Source organism: Lichenostomus cassidix, chromosome 6 (assembly GCF_008360975.1).
Source record: "Lichenostomus cassidix isolate B80296 chromosome 6, HeHo_3.0, whole genome shotgun sequence".
In the NCBI taxonomy this organism is placed as follows: domain Eukaryota; kingdom Metazoa; phylum Chordata; class Aves; order Passeriformes; family Meliphagidae; genus Lichenostomus; species Lichenostomus cassidix.
This window is the reverse complement of record NC_139487.1, coordinates 11,285,747-11,307,822: the sequence shown is the minus strand read 5'-3', so window position 1 is coordinate 11,307,822 and position 22,076 is coordinate 11,285,747. Positions and strand designations below refer to the sequence as shown.

General features: G+C 39.5%; 2 protein-coding genes across 7 annotated transcripts in view; one reads left to right on the top strand and one right to left on the bottom strand.

Moving 5' to 3' along the window:
* SLK (STE20 like kinase) overlaps positions 1–19,845 on the top strand; it is a 49,563-nt gene extending 29,718 nt beyond the window's left edge. The window contains exons 9-19 of one of the 4 annotated variants that reach the window (XM_085064907.1): positions 805–2,175; positions 3,442–3,572; positions 3,851–3,974; positions 4,237–4,416; positions 6,458–6,550; positions 9,619–9,748; positions 9,993–10,117; positions 11,070–11,258; positions 12,403–12,528; positions 14,063–14,176; positions 14,653–19,845. In XM_085064907.1, coding sequence (XP_084921033.1) covers positions 805–2,175; positions 3,442–3,572; positions 3,851–3,974; positions 4,237–4,416; positions 6,458–6,550; positions 9,619–9,748; positions 9,993–10,117; positions 11,070–11,258; positions 12,403–12,528; positions 14,063–14,176; positions 14,653–14,799 — 2,730 coding nt within the window. In that variant the 3' untranslated portion in view covers positions 14,800–19,845. Of the gene's footprint in view, positions 1–801; positions 2,176–3,441; positions 3,573–3,850; positions 3,975–4,236; positions 4,417–6,457; positions 6,551–7,657; positions 7,730–9,618; positions 9,749–9,992; positions 10,118–11,069; positions 11,259–12,402; positions 12,529–14,062; positions 14,177–14,652 lie in introns of all 4 variants that reach the window. The other 3 variants (XM_085064908.1, XM_085064906.1, XM_085064909.1) reach the window with 3 other exon arrangements.
* Positions 19,846–20,056: 211 nt separating this feature from the next.
* Positions 20,057–22,076, bottom strand: part of COL17A1 (collagen type XVII alpha 1 chain) — a 39,400-nt gene continuing 37,380 nt past the window's right edge. For all 3 annotated transcript variants that reach the window (XM_085064903.1, XM_085064904.1, XM_085064905.1), the window contains exons 54-57: positions 21,876–22,007; positions 21,236–21,298; positions 20,938–21,009; positions 20,057–20,766 (exon numbers count right to left, since the gene is read on the bottom strand). In XM_085064903.1, coding sequence (XP_084921029.1) covers positions 20,717–20,766; positions 20,938–21,009; positions 21,236–21,298; positions 21,876–22,007 — 317 coding nt within the window. In that variant the 3' untranslated portion in view covers positions 20,057–20,716. The remainder of the gene's footprint in view (positions 20,767–20,937; positions 21,010–21,235; positions 21,299–21,875; positions 22,008–22,076) is intronic.

The following is a 22,076-nucleotide window of genomic DNA, read 5'->3' as shown; positions in this document are numbered from 1 at the left end:
ATCCTTAAGATAGGAAATGCACAATCAAACTGATGCTTGCTGCAGCAGCTAACATAGGATGTTCCCCATGGCAAATCAGAAGCCTGATCAGCAAATTACAGGGTTCTAACAGTAAATACAGACAGACAGATATTGCAATCACTTTGAAGAATGAAAGGACAATTGTGGTTAAAAGGATGCCTTATTACTATATTCTTTTGGATGTCTGTATGGAATCTGATAACATTCATTCGTATTCCAGCAGCAGCAGTTTCTGCAGTGAGGTAACTGTTTCTGTTCTAGTTCTGTACTGCCACTTAATTAGATCTGCTGGAGGTTTTCACCATTTTATGGGGTTTCAAAGTGATTAAAATGAGATCAAAAGTTTTCAGGCATTTTTAGCAAAGAACACAAAATGATGCAGAAACTATAATTTTATCAGTGCTGCAGTAACTAAAGCTACAGTTTCTTCCTTACCCAGCTGGCACAAAGTTGTGTCTTTCAAATCCAACTGTAGCAGGGACTGTTGAGGAACTGAACTGATTTAAAAACATGAAAAGAACATGAAAAGAAAAAGACCCTTGAAGAGTAGCTGATGACCATGATCCCTTTCCCTTGATCACAGTGAAACTTTCTGTTCAGAGACTGTTTGCAGTTCATGCACTTGTTCTGTGATAGTCCAGGGGAAGGACTCAGAGATTATCAAATTCATATAACTGCATGTGAATACAGTATTGATCTCTGTTCAGGTATTCTTCCATAAAACTGTGCCTTGTTCAGTTACAAAATCATTAAATGTTTTTCTTGCTTCGATTTTTTTAGCAGTTACCTGCAGAGAAACGTGCATCCTCTGACCTTAGTATTGCCAGCTCTGAAGAGGATAAACTTTCACAGAACGCCTCTGTCCTGGAATCTCTCTCTGAGAAAACAGAAAGTAATGCCATTGAGGACAAAACAACTGGAGATGAATCTGAGCGTATTAAAGTTAGGAAAACAGCTGATAACATACACGATACTGCCGTTAGTGATGTGAAAGTGCAGAATGGTTCTGTGCCAACTGGTGAAGATGAGCAAGGCAAAATGGTGCTAGCAGAAAAGAATACAGAAAACCTGGAAAAAATGCATGAGGATGCAGAACCCCAGAAAGAAGGGAAAGAACTTGATGTGGAAATAAAGAATGAACCTAACCTAAAAATAGACAGAGAAAATTCAATGGCTAATGAAAAGACAGAAGATGATAAACTGAAAGTAGTACCTACAACCGAAAATAGTGTGGAAACTGAAGAAGGCATTTCTAAGGAAACTGGTGAAAAAGAAGAGAAGGGAACAGATCTCTTGGATGGTGAGGAACAAGAGGTTCCTGCAGAAAACAGAGATACAGAGCAAAAGGAAGATAAAGGTGAAGCTCAGAAAGAGGCAGTAATAGACACCACTACAGAAACTCTGCCTAATGCTACGGTTAAAGTGTCTGATGAAGAAAAGGAGCAAATAAAACATGGAATTGACAACATTGAGGAGATAGGTGCTGTTGCTGAAATATCCATCAGTGATGGGGATAAAATACCTGAGCTGGAGGATAAGCCAGTGGAAAGTCAGGCTAAGCAGGTCCATGAGATAATCAGCTCTGAAGAAACTCTATCAGAAAGCCAAGATAAAGTGATTGAAGTAGACAAGAAACTGGCAGAAAGTGAAAATGAGGGTATCAGTAATATAAACAGCACAGAGGAAACAAAGATCAAAGACTCTGGAAAAGAGGCTGAAGACCAGAAGGCATTACAGAACAAACCTGAGGATATTCCTGATAAACTGGTGGATAAACTGACTGGTATGGACCAAAATTCAGGAGAACACGGACCTGAGAATATTCAGGAAAACAACATTCAGGTAGACAAAGAACATCTGGAAGTTACCTCTGTTGAAATAATGAAGAATAAGCTTCAAGATGCTGTCAGTGAACAAGCTGATGACTCTGAAGTCACTCCAGTTCCCAGTATTAGTATTAGCACTGAAGAAAATGAGAAGGTCAAAACAGATCAAGGCAATACGGAGACTTTACAGCAGGAATCAGAGAATTTGAAGGAAAATGATGCTGATTCAGGCACTGGTTCTACAGCTGAGAACAGCAGCATTGATTTGAACTTGTCCATTTCTAGTTTCCTTAGTAAAAACAAAGAGACAGGATCAATATCTTTACAGGTAAGTGTAAGCATATATTTTTAAAATAAAATCTCATGGGAGTCTAACCTTAAAATTATCTCCAAGTTTTACCTTTGCTACAAAGAAAAGTATGGAGGGAGAAAACCTGTATGGCACATAGATAAAAAGCTTTGTAGAAACCAAAGTATTCTAAATTGCACAGTATAACAATGTCTGGATTTTGTGCTGTTATGCTAATTAGCTTCTTATTGTATTGCATAATTGTATTTTAGAAATGTAAAATAGCCTATAACAGAAAGTGTAACAATATTAAATGTGAAGATTTGTGAACGGCTGTAGTTCAGAGCTGATAGTGGGTAAAATCTCTTGTAATATCTAATCTTACGCTGAATTCTTGTCACTTCCATCTTCTGCCTCTCTGTTTAGATTTGGGAGACCCAAGGCAGACATTCTGCTGGATTTGTTTATTCCAATTACTGTTCTCCTGTGGTTGTCCTGTGTCCATACAGTTACACCACTACGAATGAAATTACTCAGAGGAAGCAAATTACAGACTATGAGCTTTATTTATAATCTTTAATTAATATGAATATAGCCATATTAAAGTAGTAACTGTGTAACATGGGCTTGAATAGAGGAAAAACAAACCTAAAAAGACAGCCAAACAAAAAAAATCATAGCTTAGCATAGCTGTGCTAAACACAAGGGTGTTTGCAGTAGCCCTGATACAATGGAGATGATGCAGTTTCAGCTGCAGTTCCTCTTCTCTTGTAATGAAACAACAGCAGCTCTGACAGCCAAGTCTTCTCCAGTTGTCAGCAAGATCATCATATGATTTTTGGCTAATATATATTAAAAAAAAAAGTTAAACTCACTTGTTTATGTCCAAAGCAGAAGTAAATAGGTGAGTAGATTGTTATCCTGTTTTAGCACTTGTTTTCAGAATTAAGTACTTGTTGGTGACTGGCAAAATTATGGTCAAAAGCAAACAGTAAATGCAGCTGTCTTCAGCTCTTGAAAATAAGACTGCATCAGTTCTGTTCAGAGTTTATCTAGCTTAATTATTTTACTTCTGGTACTTTGGATAATCGGTAATTGCAGTTTTCCTTTCCTTACTAGAAAGTTTCAATTTATTGGAATTTTTCAAATTCTCACTTGATTAGTGAGGCACCTGATAAATGAGAAGGACTCCTGAGTAATATATAGTAGAGATTCCCAGAAATACTTGATGTAATTTAATACGAAGAAAAAGGGGAAAAAAGAATATGAAATAAATAAATAATAACTGACCAATGCTTAATTTAGGAAACTAGAAGACAGAAGAAAACGTTAAAGAAAACTCGGAAGTTTGTCGTTGATGGAGTAGAAGTGAGTGTAACCACATCAAAAATAGTTACTGAAAATGACTCAAAAAGTGAAGAAATGCGATTTCTACGGTAAGTGTTTCTAAAAGTAAAAATTTCTAGAGGTTAGCAGTTGATTTTTTTTTTTTTTTCTTTGAATAAAAGAATGGGGCTAATGATATTATTTCTGTTACATTTGGGGATTAATTTACATTATTTTTTTAGTAGAAATGAATGTAAAGTGTTTCCTATTAAGACAGTCAGTTCAAAACTAATTTTACTGGGCCAAAATTATCAATGCTTCTTTTTGTCTTTTATAATTTTCCACATCTTCTGTTTTCCTAACAGCATTAAGTGTTCTTTTTCCTTAGACGTCAAGAACTCAGAGAGCTGAGACTTCTTCAGAAAGAGGAGCAGAGAGCCCAACAGCAGCTCAGCAATAAGCTTTTGCAGCAGCGAGAGCAGATGTACAGACGTTTTGAACAGGAGATGACAGTGAGTTTCTGCATTTTGGTGCTCTTAAAATACGATATCTTGATGGAGTAGGCAGAATAGCCTAACAGCAGTCAGGTGTTTGCAGCCATGATGGTTGTAGCTTAGCCTTCATTGTTAAATAAAAGGCAATATTTTCCATTGTGGAGTGTCCAGCTGGGGCTGCCTGCCAGAACAGTCCATCACGGCCACTCCCTGCTGTGCTACAGCACTTCACTGAACAGAACTTAGCTTTCTGAAAAAAGGTACTAAATTATTTTGGCAGAGTAAAAAGCGACAGTATGATCAAGAGATAGAGAACCTGGAGAAGCAGCAGAAGCAGACGATCGAGCGCCTGGAGCAGGAGCACACAAATCGCTTACGGGATGAAGCAAAGCGCATCAAGGCAGAGCAGGAGAAGGAGTTGTCCAAATTCCAGAATGTGCTGAAAAACAAAAAAAAAGAGGTAAGAGAGAGTGATAATAGAGAAAATAAGGAGTGTGGGCATAGCAAACAGTTGAGATTAGGTCTCCCAGAAGCCTTGTCAACCCCATGCTGTACTGAGGTTTGGAAGTGTCACTACCAGTCACAGGTTTTTTTTTTGTTTAACTGCCTAAAGTGAAATACAAACAGCTGACAGGAAGCTTGAGGTATTGACTTAATCTAGAAAACATGAAGTTAGAAGATTTTTCACAAAATATTTTATTAAATATTTACAAAATATTTAATAAAATATTTTCTCTCAAATACTAAATCAAGGAAAAGTATTTTCATGAAGATCATGAAAAATATTTGATATTTGTACTTTAAACAAACCCAGCTATAGTTACTTAGTAAATACTTATGAAATTAGATTTTCAAAGACAATAATATGGTCTTGATTTCTACTGTGAAACACTTTAGTTTCAGATACATTTCTTTTTCATTAACTTGGTAATTTTTTTATTGAATGTGTGCTGTAATTGTTTAAAATTTCTTTATATGAAGTGGCAGCAGTAATATGGATTTGGTTTGTTAGATCAAAAAGGAAAGCCAGGAGAGAGAAGTCTGGATAACCTAAAATTTTTTAGTTAGTTTCATAAAAGTCATACAGTTAAGGCAAAATGAATGATCCTGACACCTTGTGCAATTAATTTAGTTGCATTGGATTAAGAAAAGGTGATGTATTTCCATATAGATGTTGCATCTTAAGAGCTGTTTTATTTCATTTTTGGTTCAATTATGTAGTGTCCATTTGTATATAAATGGCTCTAGTGTTTGCTCTAATAGTTACTAGACTCAGAGATGTCTTTAGAAAGCTGTACTGTCCATGCTTTTGCATAGAATGATCCTGTAGCACAAAAGTGCATTAAAAAATAAGTTGTATTCAGTTTGAACCATATGCTTGTATGTAAATAACAATTTTTCTTCTTTTGCGGTACCTCTTGCATTTTGAGTCTCTCTCTGTTCACTGGTGATTGGGTCCTACATGGGAAATGGGAAGAATTTTTGCGTATTGCTCTGAGCTAAAAGCAGTTCTTTCATGGACACAAGAATAGCATGTGGTGATTTGGACTCTGTTTTCTGATGATGCTTCCACTATTAAACAAACAGGCATTTGTCTCTGGGTGCATAGTTTTGTGTTTAAAGCTTAAAAAGGCGATGTACAGTTTGAAGGAAAATGCAGCTGCTGCTCTAAAACTGTCCATGCTATATTGAAGTGTACAATGCTACATTTTTGTAATTTTTAAAAACAGATAAAACTCATCAGCAAATTAACAGATTATTTGTCAGTTGATTTAGCCAGGTTATATTTAGAATCTTTCTGCTAATCTAGTCTAATTCACCGTGGACTGAAACACGTTCCATCCCAGCATACGTGTCACAGAACATTTCTTGAAAACATTCTTATTTATTGGTGGGTTTTGCATTAAATTCTTCAGAACCAAACACTTGCAACCAAATAAAGTTTTGTTTGCTTGCATGATTATTTGAAAGACATAAGCTGTGTAGATGTCATTTATGGTTGGAGACACTAATTATGACATCTTGTAAATTCCGGTTAAAGACAGTGTCAAAAATAGCAGGTTTTCAATGGAAGTTATTTTCAGCTTCCAACCATTTTTCACAGCTTTATGTGAGATAACATACTCTGTGCTCCTTTTGCCATAGAGATTCAAGAAAATGCCACTTTTGCAGGTGGTGGTTTTCTTAACTATTGACTCTTCTGGCGGCTGCCTGGAAGCACAAGCGAGGCACTGCCGTTTCTGAGAGCACTGGGCAGCATTTGCATGCAAAAAGCGCTGGCACATCCCTCCTCTCTGCACTGCTGGCATGCATAAAGCACCTATTGTTCCTTCTCTTTTCATTAAGCTCTTTTCACTAAACTAACATCCCTGCCACTGAAGTAATGCATGCTTCCCAGTACCTCTAGTGCTTGACCTGCATGTCCCTATGCTCACAGTAATGCTTGCTGTGGAGACAAAGTGTTCTTTTTGCCACCTTCTGCATGCTTATATACACTGTAGGTTTTATGTGAAGTGGAGAAAGCACCAAAAGAGCTGAGAAAAGAGCTCATGAAACGCAAGAAAGAGGAGCTTGCACAAAGCCAGCATGCTCAGGTAACAACGGCAGCTTCAAGCTACTAAAATACAAAAGGCAGCAGTATTCACACAGCTTGATGATTTCACTTCTTGTTGTTGTTGAGTGAATATGGAATTTAACTCAAACTAACCCTACGAACTGCTCTCTTTCTTCAAGTACTCCCATGTCACATCTTAGACTTAACTGGGTAGAAATGTAGGAGCAGCGGTTCCCAGGTTTGTGCAGTCAAGTGTAGTATTTTGTGTGCTCTACTGAAAAAGAATGGTATTTTTCTACAGCAGGTTTATTTACAGTGCTTTCACAAGTGGTAAGTACTCCACAGGTCCTTCAAATTTTAAAGGTTGTAGTCAGGAGGAAGTCTTGAACTACACAAGTGCAGAGGAGGAAAATGTATATACTATGTAAGCATGAGACATCTTGTTTATAGGAGCAGAACAGATTAGGTGAAATGTTATTTAAATGTCAAAGTGTAGGTGTATGGAAACTTTACAAAACATCATCTGTGATTTCATGCCTGCAGACTTGCTGCTTTTCTATGACCCAGCTAGAAAGAGGGCTAGTATTTTAGAAAAATACTGGCTTTCATATATATACAAATATACAGCTTGAACAAAGTGAGTTTGAACCACAGCAGAGCAGGTTTGGATTGAGTACCTTAAAGATTAAATGTTTAGGTGAGTGACCTAGCAGAAAATAATAGCAACTTTATTTGATTATGTGTTTAATTTAAAGAGGGGATTTCCCAGGATAGAAGGTGATTGAGTTGCAGCACTTTCCCCATACCAAAGATACCTGGCTCTAAACCTTTTAAGGAAATAAAAATCTATTTTTTCGTAGTGTTTGTTGTGACATGGGTAATTTCCTTTGCTGGTTTCAATTTGTTGAAGAGAGGTGAAAGAAAATTTTAAATGTGAAATATCCTTAGTTGGAATTATAGGTACTAGATAAGGTACAGATGTTTAGTTTTAGAATATCTAGAACTTTCATCAGCATCTACTTGTGTGATTAGCCTTGACAATTTAAATGTTTATTACTAAAGTACAGCAGATGTCACTTCTTCCTTTTTCTAAGAATAGAAATACATTTTACTATATTGTGACACAGAATTACATTGTGTCCCACAGGGTGTTGCTCAGGTTATGATTCAGTCTTTTCAGTTGTCTTCATGTACACTTTTCAACGCACAAATGCAGGATGTAAGTCTTAAAATGCAACACAACGAAAACTTATTTTCCTCATTTTCTGGATGTGTGTTTTTCTCTTCTTCTGCTCATATGTGCTGATCAATGTTACTGCTGTCTCCAAACTGGTTAGCACCAATTTAGGTAATTGGGCACTATTCATGGTCAAAAGATCCAAGTGACAGTAGTTATTCAGTCTGAGCAAGACAGAGGGTTCACATGCAATGTGATACTTGTTCAGCACATGTGAGAAACATTGTGTGACTTGTATGCTGTGTGTGCAGTGAAACCTTGTATTTTAAAGATATTTGAGTTTGTTTTAAGATAGTTGTTGGGCATAATGAAGAGGTACTTTGAAAAAGGTTGTCTGTCTTGCACTGTCTGCCTTTTAACCACCCAACACTTTCTTTAGTAAAGCCAGTGACCTTTATTTTATGTGGTACTTGAGTAGAGGTGGGAAGTGGAAAGGTCAGAGTTTCCTGAGATTACCTGGTTTATCTTAGAGCAGTTGCAGATGTGAAACTTCATAAAAGTTTCTCTGTAGAGAGAGCAGCAATGATATTTTAACTGTTAAATGTGTAAAGCTCAAGCTGTTAAAACTGATCAGTTTTTGACCATGACTGCACTAGAACAGCTTTCCCCCACTCCCTCCAAATAAAAATCTCCCAGCAAATTAAACACTGTATTAATTATGTGTCTGCACCCTCAGAATAATGAACTTGTAGTAGTCTTTTTATCCTTTTCATCTATAAAGGGAAACAACAGTATTTTTTGTCAGTCCATACATTTCATTAGGTGTGTCTGACTTAATTTACAGACATCACCTTCCAGTTCTTTTTTACTCTCCGGTCTGTCACTGTCAGCTCATTTCACCTCTGGTTTTGTGTTACCTCAGTGTAACTCTGCTGTCCACTGAGAGACATGAAAGCCTCATCTATTAATAATTTTCTGTGAAGATGAAAATCAGGATTCTTCTGGTCATAATAAAAAGTACTTTTAACAAATATTTAATTCCATTTGTTATGTAGAAGAGCAGGTGCTTCACCAGCCCACCTTGCCTCTGACATGACCCTGCCATTGTCTTTTCTTTTGACCTTGATACTGTGATAGAAGCATCTGATTTAATTTCTTGTTCTTAAGGAGGGTGTGTGAGAGAGTGTGTGTGTGTGCATGCTTGCATGCTCATAGCTGTGGTTTTTAATAGTTGCAAAGAAGAAAGGCAGCAGTAGGTTTTGGGGTATGGGAAGGGGACTCTTACTGCTGTCTGCTTTTCACGATGGGATGCCACAGTGATACACCTGGATAATGGGAAGATGCAGGTGATAAATCCTTTGTGAGGAGCCAGCTCAGCTTGGGTGTGACCAGGTTACAGCCCTGCAGAACTGTGGGGTGTCTGCACAGTGGGCTTGTAGAACTCCCAGCCTCAACAACCCTGCCCTAAGTACAAGATAAACCACACAGATCTGAAACCCTACTGTGTAAATAAATAGTCTTTAGCTAATCACCCAAAGCAGAATAACCATACATACTTTTATATTCCTACGTACGTGAATAATTAACCCTTGATAGAATGAGATCAACTTTAGATTGAGTATTGTCTTTGCTAGCTCTGAACCTGCAACTTGTTTTGAGGCACGAGATGGAATGAGTTGCAGATTGCTGACTAGTTTGTTGCCTTTGGTCTTATTTCTGAAGGTATTATTTAAACATTAATATGCTCTTACTGACTCTGCACAAAGAAAATACAAAAGATGGATAATTTGATAGCCAAGGCATGTTAGATCAAACTGTCATAGCTGTATTTGTTTTCATATATAGCTAATGCTGAGAGAACTGGGAGTTTCATTAACATGTAGTGTGGTTAGAAGACCCCAATTTAATTTATTTCTATTGGCTTGTACCAGGAGCAGGAGTTTGTGCAGAAGCAGCAACAAGAACTGGATGCATCTCTGAAGAAAATAATTCAGCAGCAGAAGACTGAACTGGCCACTATTGAACGAGATTGCCTCAACAACAAACAGCAGCTCATGAGAGGTATGCAGCACCAGGCTCTCTTTTTGAAGCAGGCATAGGTGTTTTAGTAAAACAATGGCCTGTCTTCACTTCATGAAGTCAAAAACCTTCACGACTGATCTAGCACTAATAAAAACATTTGCTATGGAACAGCATTGTTTTTAAAATGCATTTGTAGGCTACTTCTGAACATACACAAGGAGGTTGGGAAGTATGGGATGGGATGGGATTGCAATTCCTGAGCCAACCTTCCTCTTTTTTCCAGCTCGTGAAGCTGCATTCTGGGAGCTGGAGGAGCGGCACCTACAGGAGAAACACCAACTCCTCAAGCAGCAGCTCAAAGATCAGTATTTCATGCAGAGACACCAGCTGCTTAAGAGGCATGAAAAAGTTAGTGCTGATTTGGACACTTTCTCTTGTGTATTTTAATATCCATTTTTTTATCAAGTAGTCTTAGGATCTCTCCTGATGCTGTTTGTTTTCACAGGCAAGACCCACACAAGTATTTTGAAGCTGTTACGTGTTCTTTTGAAATTAAAAAATCCTAATCATCTTATTTGAATACCTTAGTAGTATACAGAAATATAAATAATTGTATTTTTGCCTTTTGATTCTTTAAAAATAAAAACCAACCAACCACAACGTCAGTATTTTACTACAAAAAATACCAAATTCTGCTTATCCACCAAAACCAATTTTGATTTGTGTTCAAACAAATCTGCTCAGAAGTAAATCATCCTGGAATTAAATGAGCAGAATGAACTGGATTAGCCTCTGGGCAAGTAGCTGACAACTGTCTCTTTATAGCTAAATCCTTATTTTCCACAAGGCATTTTGGTTTTTCTAGAATACACGAAAGCAAATAGTTCACTTTTTGAAAATGTAAACCAATAAGGAGGTGTTAGGGGATCTCCTTGATAATCAAAGCAGAGGAGCCTCCACTGAAGGCTTTTTCTGTCTACTCTGGTTTATCCCATGTGGGCTGTTGCTTTCCCCAGCTTTCGCAGCAAACTGCCCCTCCACAGCTGCAGCCCAGGAGTTGTTACACAAAAGGGAATTCCTCCCTTTGAATAACAGCTTTGTAAAAGGCAGTGCGGGAGTTGAGTAACCAGTAAAGTGTATGTAGATTTACATTTGTTAGAGAATTTGCTCGAGGTTGGGCACCATCCAGAGCTCTCTGGAAGAAGCCCCTCCTTCCCACTGTTATTCCTGGAGCTGGGAGTGGTTTCAGTTGAGAGGCACTAAACTCACACCAGGTGGGGGAAGACCTTATTGACGATAAGAGGCACATTGTATAACATCTTAGTTACTGTGTAACATTTCCACGTGATTCACATTTCAGGAAACAGAACAAATGCAGAGGTATAATCAACGCCTTATAGAAGAGTTAAAGAACAAGCAAACTCAGGAAAGAGCCAGACTGCCTAAAATCCAGCGAAGTGAAGCAAAGACTCGGATGGCCATGTTTAAAAAAAGTTTAAGAATCAATTCATTAGCCTCTCCAGACCAAGATCGTGAAAAAATTAAGCAGGTAATTAATAAATTAATATTTAGTTTTAATGGTGTAAATGCTAAATGTTAATAGTTTAAATTATGTAAATGTGAGGATGGAATAGAGTGCACTCTCACAAGTCCTCAGATGGTACCAAATTGGGTTGATGCACCTGATGAGGTCAGAGGAAATCATCATTCCCTGCTGCTCTGGTGAGACTCTTCTGAAGTGCTGGATCCAGTCCTGGGCTTCCCAATACCAGACAGACATGGATTTATTGGAGCAAGTCCTGAAAGGGCCTTGAAGGTGACTGAGGGACTTGTGTGTCTTGTTACATGAGGAACCACCTGGGATGCTTCAGCCTGGAGGAGAATAGGCTCAGGAGGGTCTTATCCATGTGTATAAGTACCCAAGAGAGGGACCAAAGAAGGTGGAGTCAGACATTTCCCAGTGGTGCCTGATGAGAGGTATCAGCCACGACTGAAATACAGAAAATCCAACTTCAACATGGGAAAACATTTTTTAGTGTGAAGATGGTCAAACACTGGACCAGGTTGCCCAGAGAGCTTGTAGAGATGCTCAGAACCCAACAGGACACAGCCCTGTGCAGCCTCCTCCTGGTGACCCTGCTTTGAGTAGGGAGGTTGCTCTTTGCAGATCCCTTCCGACCTCAACTGTTCTGTGATTCTGAAATACTTCCAAGGATGCTCAATTTTTCTGAACTTTTGAACTAAAACTGTAGGTACTCACTCATTCTTTAAAAGGGAATGCTGTGCAGAGGTTGAGAGGTTTGCTTTCTAATGATGCACCAACATCCCAAATCATGGTTTCATATGGTGAGCAATGTAAGGATGAAAATGTGGAAAATATGGTCTCATGTAGCTGTATAACAGCAGCCTTTACCGACGCTTGCAGCAGTAGTGCTGTGTCACTTGGCTTCAGAAGGAGGTAATTTCAGGAGTCTGGAATTGAAATGTGCTGCATTTTAAGGAAAAATCAGAGTGCAGAAAGAGAAATGGAATTAAAACTGTAGGGCACTCCCTTTGTAAGAATTTAAAAAAGAAAAAATATTCTAGAACTGTTCTTCTCAGTATGTGTTCTCCGTCAGATGCAATTCTTTGACTCATGCAAACTGTTTTATTCAGAGGCACAATGTTAATAATCTTCTTCTTTTTAATTTTAGTTTGCTATTCAAGAAGAAAAGAGGCAGAAGAATGAGAGGCTGGCTCAGCATCAGAAACACGAAAACCAAATGCGGGACCTTCAGTTGCAGTGTGAAGCAAATATCAGGGAACTGCATCAGTTACAGGTTAAAAATTGATAATATTAAATGACTATTCAGTGAGAAGACTCAGGTTAATAACAGAATGGATGCAGGCAAAGCAGAAACACCTTTTCCTTAATTTTTACTGTGTAGAGGTTTTTCAGCTTTGTTTCCCAAGGTCTGCAGCACACTGCTTAGCCAGATTCATATGCTTCCATCAGTTAATGGGGAATCATTTTAAATGCAAGGAGAGCATGAACCAGAAGCAGGTGATCACTTCTGGAGTATCTGTCAAGTTCCCAGGGCTATTTTCTGTAGGCAGCATTTCCTTTTAACCTGCTTTTGCAGGAATGTCATTAATCAGAACAGAGGTAGGCAGCACCAGCCATTACCCACAAGAAGTTTGCAGCAATACAGGAATGAGGAGGTTTTTACAAAATGCTGCCACTTGGCACATGAGCTTCTGGAAGGTACATAGAAGGAATTCTCTTCTTGTGATAAGGAGCTCTGATTTGTCTCTTTTGGTATGCATTTTGTAAAAGTTTCTGCTGGATACCAGAGAACAGATCTCCTTTACTGTTAAATCAGCTTTTCCCAGTTTCAGGGAGACAAGGCTGTTTTAAAGCATTAAATGATCACCTGCTGATAACCTTTGCTTAGAGAAATCGTGCAATGACCGATGAAGCTCATTCTACTCTATTCACTTTCTTACATCATGCAAAAACAGTCCCTGGCTGTGCCACTAGTGTGCCCCAGTAAATCCCCAAGTACCGTGGGAGCCTTGTGAGAGTTTCAGCTCAAGTAAAATTGAGCAGATTAGGGCTGCTCTGACCTTCACAAGGAAAACTGGCCCCTTGCTGCACTCAGGTCTAGCCAAGTGCTTGTTGCTGTGGTTCTGTACTCTGCATCAGACCCATTTGGGACTGGAACCCTAGAAACACAACCATTGCCAGCTGTTCTTAAAGTGCACAGATTTGAAGCCAAATAATTTTTTTTCTTGCCATGCTTCAAAAGTTCTCTGAAAGTGAGGCAGATGCCTGGGTACCTTACTGAGAGGAATGTGGAGTTGAGGTGTGGTTTGATTATCCTTTTCTTTTCATAGGGTGATTCTGAGGCTGCTTCTCCAACCACACATTTGTCTCTTCTCTAAGTCCCATTTGTTCATCTCAGCTCTTGGTGCCAAGAGTTGGAATATTTCCAAAAAAACAGCTTCCTTTTTAATGTAATTGATTTTAAGGAATTATACAGACTGTCTTTAAAAAGCAAAGCAGAAATGCTGTGTGACCTTGAAAAGCATTATTAGGCAGTGAAGCAGTTTTGAGTAACACTCTCAGCAGCTGCCTTAATGATACTCAGCAGTGTATTTGGATTTACGAGTGTTTCTTATCTCAATTGGCTCCGATGGAAAGATCAGCTTTTGAAAACGCAGCCTTGTAACATACTTTTATCTTGTAATTATTCACGTCACTATTTACACGGAATAAGCTAATTAGAAAGAATTAGGACAACATATGTCACTGTACAAATGTTAAGTTGCCTAATCTGAATTAGTTTTACATAAGGATTATCTTGTTTTAAGAATGAAAAATGCCATCTACTGGTTGAACATGAGACTCAGAAGCTAAAAGAGCTGGATGAAGAGCACAGCCAAGAACTGAAGGAATGGAGAGAGAAATTGAGACCAAGAAAAAAGGTAAATGGGAGCTGTTCGTGAATCAGGAGATAATCAAGGGTTTGATCTAGCAAATACAGATGGTATAAAAATATTGCAGAGGAAGAGAATCAAGCTGCTATACAAAGCTGTTGCAGTTCTCTGTGTAATATGTTAAGAAAATGCAAAAGCTGAGCAATGGGCAGGTGCAACAAAACAAGCTGTGTGTTACCAGCCTCTTTCAGGGCTCCCACCTGCAGCACGTGTGTGCAGGTTTGCGTGGAAAATGTAGCTGGAGGTAAACCTGGGGTTAGGAATTTATTTCAGAAGCCAGTAGTTTACTTCAGAACTTGAGTGCTGAAGAAAGTTGGTCTTGAGGGATTATTATCTTTTATTTTGAAATGGAAAGTACTCTATTTTCACACAGTTCAGAGATATATCAGACAAAATGTCTGCACAATAATGGGTTTCTAGTACTTTGCCTTGTTAATCCCGTGACAATCTGATTTTGGTTTTAGATGCTGGAAGAAGAATTTGCCAGAAAACTGCAGGAACAGGAAGTTTTCTTTAAAATGACTGGAGAATCCGAATGCCTTAATCCTTCAACACAAAGCCGGATTTCTAAATTCTACCCAATCCCCAGCCTTCACTCCACTGGGTCATAACTGTGGGAACTGCTGTAGGTTTTTTCATGTTTGGAATTCTCCCTCCTTACGGTCTAACCCAACCTACCCACGGCGTATGAACATCGGGGACCTCGTGTGTCTTGTTTTCAGTGGAGACAATCAGTGTCAGGAATGGTTTCTTCACTCCCCTGAACAGAAGAAACAAACCAGGTGTTGGTGTACAGTGGTATTGTTACGTCCTTCAGATGTTTCAAGACTAAGTGGGCTTTTTATCCCAGTCTCTAAAAGTACGTTACCTACGGTTTTGACTTTAAGCCTGAAATATTAATTATGCTCTTTCACATCACAAAAGAATGGTTTCTCATCTGAACATTTAAACGGTGTAATATTAGTTCTGCTACTGTGTTTTTAAGCATCAGATTTCTCCATTAGAGAATTCCACAATTGAAACTGCCATGAGAGGTTTAAAATTTCATAATGTTGAGCAGTGTCTTCATGGCAAGGACTGAAACTAATTACTAAGAATATGCCAGTAATCAGAAAAACACACCCTTATGTTTAAACACAATTGACAAAAGCAAAAGCCTTTGCAACTTCTTTGAAAAGAAACCTCTAGCATAAATTAAACTGAGCTGATCTCCATGACGTGTTTTGTCCATTAGTTCCATAATGAAATGGGGTGCTAGTTTAATTAATACAGTGCCTGAAACACTTAGATATGCTGATCCTGGCAACAGGATACTGTTTTGTCATTTAAAAACACAGAACTCCTTAGCATTGTTGTTACTGTACAAAACAAGATTTCTTGCTGCTACTGCCATTTTTGTTGTAAATCCTCACCCTAAAATATTTTGCACTAAAATATGTAAAGGTGAAAGAAATGCTAACTTTAAAATGCACAGTTTATTATTTTCCGTAGCTATTACATACAGGTGGTTAGTTCTACAAATTGAAAAACTGTAGAATGTATTTTTTAGGAAGTGGTGTGCGAAATGCACATTGTTTCTCTAACTGTACCTGGAATGGGTAGAGCCATTGTTCTGTTCTTACCAAAGCCTGTTCATTTAAACTCTCTAACTCCATCACAGAAGTGGAGGTGGATGGTCATATTTATAAATATCCATGGCTAAAGTCTGATTTCACTAGAAGTGTTAGACTTCTTTTTTTTTTTTCTTTTTTTAAAAATTTTAGTCATTTTATTTTATGGAAAGATTTAAGTTAAATATATAGACAAACTCCTTTATGAAGCTGGGTGTTTTGCTTTTGTGCTGCCACCTACTAACATAGGCAGGTTTTATTTTTTGAGTTCAAAGATGTACCATAAGTTATTTGCCTGACTGATCTGCAGTGGAAAATCTCAACTGTCTCCTGTAGCAGGGTAGGGAAATACAGCTATATTAGGTCACTTTGCTGCACTCCTTTTGGTGGTTAGAGGTTGAGTCATATCAAGACAGTTTTATAAGCTGTACTTGGGTATGCTGGAGCTCCATTTGTAAAATAGTATTTGCTTTCTGTTGTTTGAGGCCTGACTTTATCTGATCTCTTTGGGCATCAACTGCACCCATTTTGTTTTGCTTGCTTGCATTGACTGTGTGACTGGTGCCCATTCCATGGCGTTCATTTCACGGGAACAGTGTTGCTGCATGGCAATGAACTCAGAAATTAACATAGGACTTTAATCAGCTGTGGTTGAAACTTTGGATGCTGAAATCCTTGGACGTTGAACCAATACCTTCTCAATGAAGACAATTTACAGCACAGTAAAAAAATAATTGGAAAGTGCATGTTTTAATTTAAATTTTGTAACTTTTTGATAGCATAATTACTTTAATAGCTAGCCTTAATTTCTGGCATTTTATTATTATAAATGTGTATTGTGTACTGTTGTAAATTCACACACCATATCTCTAGAATGTTCTCTGTTGCTAAATGCAAAGTTCTTTGAATTGTTTGTTCAGTAGGAAAAGTCTTTGAAGACCTTTTGCTTTTTAAGCTCCACCTTCATAAATTGACTGTTATTAAGATAACATTAAATAATCTGCATCTCTATTTAACAAAATTTGTTTGCAATTTCGTATGAAGTAGGCTCGCTGCTTTACTTGGGGAGTAGGCAGGGCAGGCAGATTTCCTCTTCTGGATTATCTCTACCTTCATCCCAATTAAATCCTCACAGGGAAATGTTAATAATCTTCTCCTTACCTTTTTGGTAGTTTCAGTGATAACTTGCTAATATATATTGGCATTCTGTTTACCTCTGTCGGAATCTCTTACATCTTTTATTTGAAGATCCTTTTCACACAGGTTCTGCAATCTGATCTCATTGTAAATTGCACAAATAACTGTAACTGAGCTCTGGGATGAAGGGAGGGATCGGATGTAGCGATGGAAGCCTTGCTCGGGTCTCCAGGTGGGGAGCCCTGCGAAGCAGCTGCAGCCTTGTGAACTGGGCTGAGGATTGACACCAACATGAAAATATGTTTTCTGGGTGATAACAAGAACTAGCATGGGTACTTACACATGTAGACTGATAAAATTGGGTTTAAGTGTTGCAGAAGGTAAGAGAGGTGTTACAATATTGTATCAGTGTCAGAAAATTCAATTCAAATTAATTTAGTCTCACATAGGCCTAAAAGAGATCTCCTGAGATGCAAAATCCAATCTCTGTACTATCTCATGTTACCTCCCTCTAATGAATGTTGGCAGCTCCATCTCCAGGGTGGTGAGGTGTGTTTTCTGCAGCCAAAACAATGTACTTTCTTACTGTTTGGCAGCTCTCATTGTCCCCACGTGCTCTTCCAAACCTGTCCACAAATCAGTGTTTGCTCACCTTTGTGTTTTATTACATTGTAAATACTGTCCACAGGAAAACAAGCAAAGGCAATAAATTCCTGGATTGCAGTGCCGTGTGTGGGTTGTCCGCCTGTGTTTACAACTGATCCTCAAGGAAAACCTGCCTGCAAATCCCCAGCCTCTGATGGGTCACACCTCATAACATTTGCTTCCCGAGCTCTGAATGTGCATTTTGGCACTGCTAAGGTGTGCAGGGACATCTGGGGCTAAAGCTCTTTGGGTCCTCCTGCTGCCCGGGTTTTTAGAAGATTCTGTAGCTCCCCTGAGTGGGGCTGGCTGAGGAGAGGTTATCAAGCCAGGGGAAAATGGGCTGTGGCAGCCCTTGTCCTCCTGAAGTTCCAGGGGAACTTTGCTGTTTATTTTCCAAAGAAGAAACACTCCAGCGTTAGATCCTCTCTGATTCCCATAAAACAAACTTTTCTTCTCCAAGCACTCTGCTGTCTCTGGTGTATATACAAGAACTATATACAGCATGTTAAGATACAATATTGAAGTTGTTTTTCTTACTATTGATTATATGGGTCCTGATTTATAAACCCATTCTGAAGGAAAACCTTTATTTGAATTGGCATCTGAATTCAAATTCCGTGGTGGCAGGGCCACACTGTCCTGACCAGCAGCATTCACTCAAAATGATTTTTCATATCACATTAAATACTGATGTTCAGCCTGAGCCTTACCCTTTTTTCCAGGTGATCTTCTAAGCTAATATTCTTTTAAAATTGCATTCATGGGTATTCAATATCTAATCAATCACACAGTTAAAGAAATTATTCTTCTGTCCCAGAGGACTTTATGATAACTGCATTCTACTTAATTATTTTTCATAAAAATTGGAAATGTAGCACCTTAACTAAGAGCCAAGCAAAGCAGCAATGAAATTGCTTTTGTCACACCATGTCTTTTTTGACAGCAGTATCACACAGGTAGTTTAGGTTGATTCTCCAACTGAAACAGTATCTGCCTCGAAAGTATTTCCTATATCGCTTTGATATAGGAAAGATTTGCATAAGGTATTTTAGATTCAGGCACTTGAGTCCACTTTTAGGCAGCCTGATTTTCAGAGTTGCTGTGCAGCTGCAGCGATCAGGACTTCAGAAACATATCCTTGCTGAAAACTGAAATGTGCAAATAACCTCAGTGCTAGTTGCTTCCACTGATCTACTGCTTCTTTGTTCATGTGCTGCGGGGAAGAGGGGCAAGTTTGAGGAGGGTGACTAGTGGTTGGAGGAAAGGACAGGGAGGAGTGTTTAGGACCATCACTGTGTAGATAAGTTCTGTGCTTTCTATGTTAGCATTTACACTCTGGTCATATTATGTCAAAATCTGTACTTCTGGATCTCTGAAACTTCCTTGCATTGATGTGTCCATGCAAATTTCCCATTCCCAGACTTCTGCCGTCTTCACAGCAGCTGAATTAAGGTCAGAGAGAATTAACCTTCCTCATTCACAAGCAAGCCAAGGCTAGGATGTCCCATAATTGCTCAGTCTTGTGAGAGATGAGAGCAGATAAAGTGAAGGAGAAGAAAAAGAAATTATGGTGTTTCTTTTACAGAACTTTCCTTGTTCTGCATCCCCTTTCTCCAGCTCGGTTATCTTGCTTTGTAGCTGTAGTTCCTTTGCACATCTGGTATTTGGGCAGTTGGTGGTGCCAGAGGAAAACCCTTTAAGCATGAACATGCTCAAGCCCAACTCATGAGTAAGGGCTCATGTGCTTCCCCTGTACTGAAAGCAGAAGGGAATAGCTGAGCCCAGAGTTACTCTGATTTAACATCTTCCACAATTACAATTAGGTGGTAAGGCCTCTTTGATAATGAAAATCAGTCCTAAAATGGTGGAAAGAACAGAAACTAGAAAGGAACATTGAGTAGCACCTAATGTTGAACTGTCACCCCGTTTTCTGTCAGGAAGCCAAGCAGAGCAGGAGCATCCTGTGACAAAACATGTGCCTGAGGCAACACGAGCCTCGTGTTCTCCCAGCAGTTTGTTGAATACTTTGTGTTAACTGCAAACGAAGTTATTTTTGCCTTACAGAAAGCAACCAAAAATCATGAGATGGATGAATAATTGGCTAAGGGTCTCTGTACAGCTTGTGGAAGTGAATTTGCAGTAGCAGCTATACAACAATTTTGGGGGGTTTTTTGTCTTGTTTTTTCAAAGTAATTTGATTTCATGGCTTTCTGTAGAATATTGTAATAATTCTGCTGTAAATACAATAAAATCACAGTTTGCTGAGATCGCCTCAGTTTTGTTGATGGAAAACTTGATGAAATACAAGTGAGTTGTACAAGTGTTTGAGTGAAGGGGATTATTTAGAATGTTTAAAATAACTGAGTATAAAAAGCATTTAATGTTGTACCATTGTACCTCAGACCCATCTCATGTGCCTCACCCTGCCCCACAACAACCTGCAAGCACAGAAGAGCCATCCTGAGTATTTGAGGGATGGGGTTTAACATACACTTTAATTGGGCTGTTTACATTAAACATTTACATTTTTCATCAGTGTTTAAAAAACCAGAAAAAACCGCAAAAATATTTTAAAAAGATAAACAAATTCTGTTTAAAAGTGCTTTGGTTTGGTCCCTGTGCATGTCCTGTCTCACTATGCTGCTATAACCAGGCTCCACTTAGGGCTGGCAGAGCTTGTGGAGGGGGAATTCTAGAGCAGTGCAAGCTTACTCCCAGGGTTTCTTATGGGGCCTTGTGGGCTGCATCTGATCCCTGACAAACCATGCATGTGGTGGGGATGAGATTGTTTTCTTTTTTTCTTTTTGCTGCATAATTGGCTAGTTACAAAAAGCAGGTTTTTACGTATCTGGAGTAGTACAAGAAGCCTGGACTGGGTGAGACAGGAAGCCCTTGTCAGCCCAAGGGCATCAGGCTGAGAGCTCAGGGGGATGAAGCCAAACATCAGTAACAGGAGCAAACACCCACTCCAGGGCCATGCAGGACACACAAAAGAGACATTCAGATCTGAACTATCAACTCTAAGGGGTCAGCTGAGCAGTGAGGATGTTTTAGCATTAAGGCAGTGAAGACTCATGTTAATTCTCTACAGGCTGCTGGGAATGCTGCCCTGTGCAGAACTGAGCTACCTCTTTCCTCAAACACCAACACTTCTTCTTTTCCTTCTCCCAACATACACTTGTTCACCTGGGGACAAGAAAGTGAAAAGGAGAGTTAGTTGAAACATTCACGTTAAAAGACAAAAGATACAAACCAAACACAAACTGGGGCTGTGTTTTCCAGCCATTCCCAGGGATGGGCAGGTTCCACTCACTAACAGGCAAGCCCTGCTCTCCTGGGGATGGCAGATGTTCCTACCTTTTTCTCCCTTCTCTCCTTTTGGTCCCCTGTGCCCTTGTCGTCCTGGTGGGCCCATCAGCCCAGGGTCACCTGAAGGAATGAGAAGACCAAGTTTGCCCTTGAGCACAAGCGACCCACAAAAAGGGACAGGCCAGGGGAAGGGAGACCAAGTCAGGACAATGTTTTGCCTGAGATCCTGAAGGTGCCACCTTCACTGTGAGAGGGTGTGACCTTGAGCAGTGCTGTGACCTCTGTGGCCACAGTGCTGCTTCCTGGGTATCACAGGGCTGAGGAGGGAAAGGATGGCAAGCCTTACCTTTGGGTCCAGGATAACCCCTCTCCCCTTTTTCACCAGGTGGCCCCTGGATGGCACCATGTGCTGGAGAGGGAAATGAAGGAGAGAGTGAATGAGTGGGACAAACCACTGCCCACTCAGAGAAGCTGTGAGTCACCCTGCAAGGACATTTCTCTTAGTTTGATAGGATTAGACTGACAGCAAGGTTTTTAAAAATAGTTTTGGTCCAAATGAAGTCCCAAGGACAGGCTGTGATGTCATTTCACCAGCACCACTCTGCCACTCTCTCTGGGTGTCCTGGCTGACACTAGGGCTGGCCCAGGCTCAGGGCTGGGAATCTGAGAGCAGAATGAGCAGCTGGCTCATGTTTCTGCACGTGTGCCAGCCCAGCCATGTTAAAACGGACCACAGAGGCTGTAAGCACAGAAGCCTTCAGGGTTTGGGATGAGTTTCCTACAAATAGTGAGAAAAACTGATGTCTTTTCTAATGATAAGACTGCATTTCCCCAGCAAGGAATGAAGGAGAGAGAAGGACCATCCACCTTCAACTCTGTACCTTGACTTTTGCAGCATGCAAAGGTGAAAGGATCAGTAGGTCTGTGAGAGGCTGGGGAGATCTCATATGCATGAGCCAGAAATGCCAAGTCAAAATGTCACTTACTTCTAAAGAAGTCCATGAGGTCTGCGGTGACATTGCCATAGGCTGCAAAGACCTTGCTGATGCCAGGGGGACCAGGAGGGCCTGGGGGTCCCTGTGCAGTGTAAGACATCAGGTCCTGGAGAATACCTCGGCCTGCAGAATTAAAGATGTAATTTGAAAGGAACTCTGGGAGAACTGTGGCTTGATGCTGAGGCAGAAGGT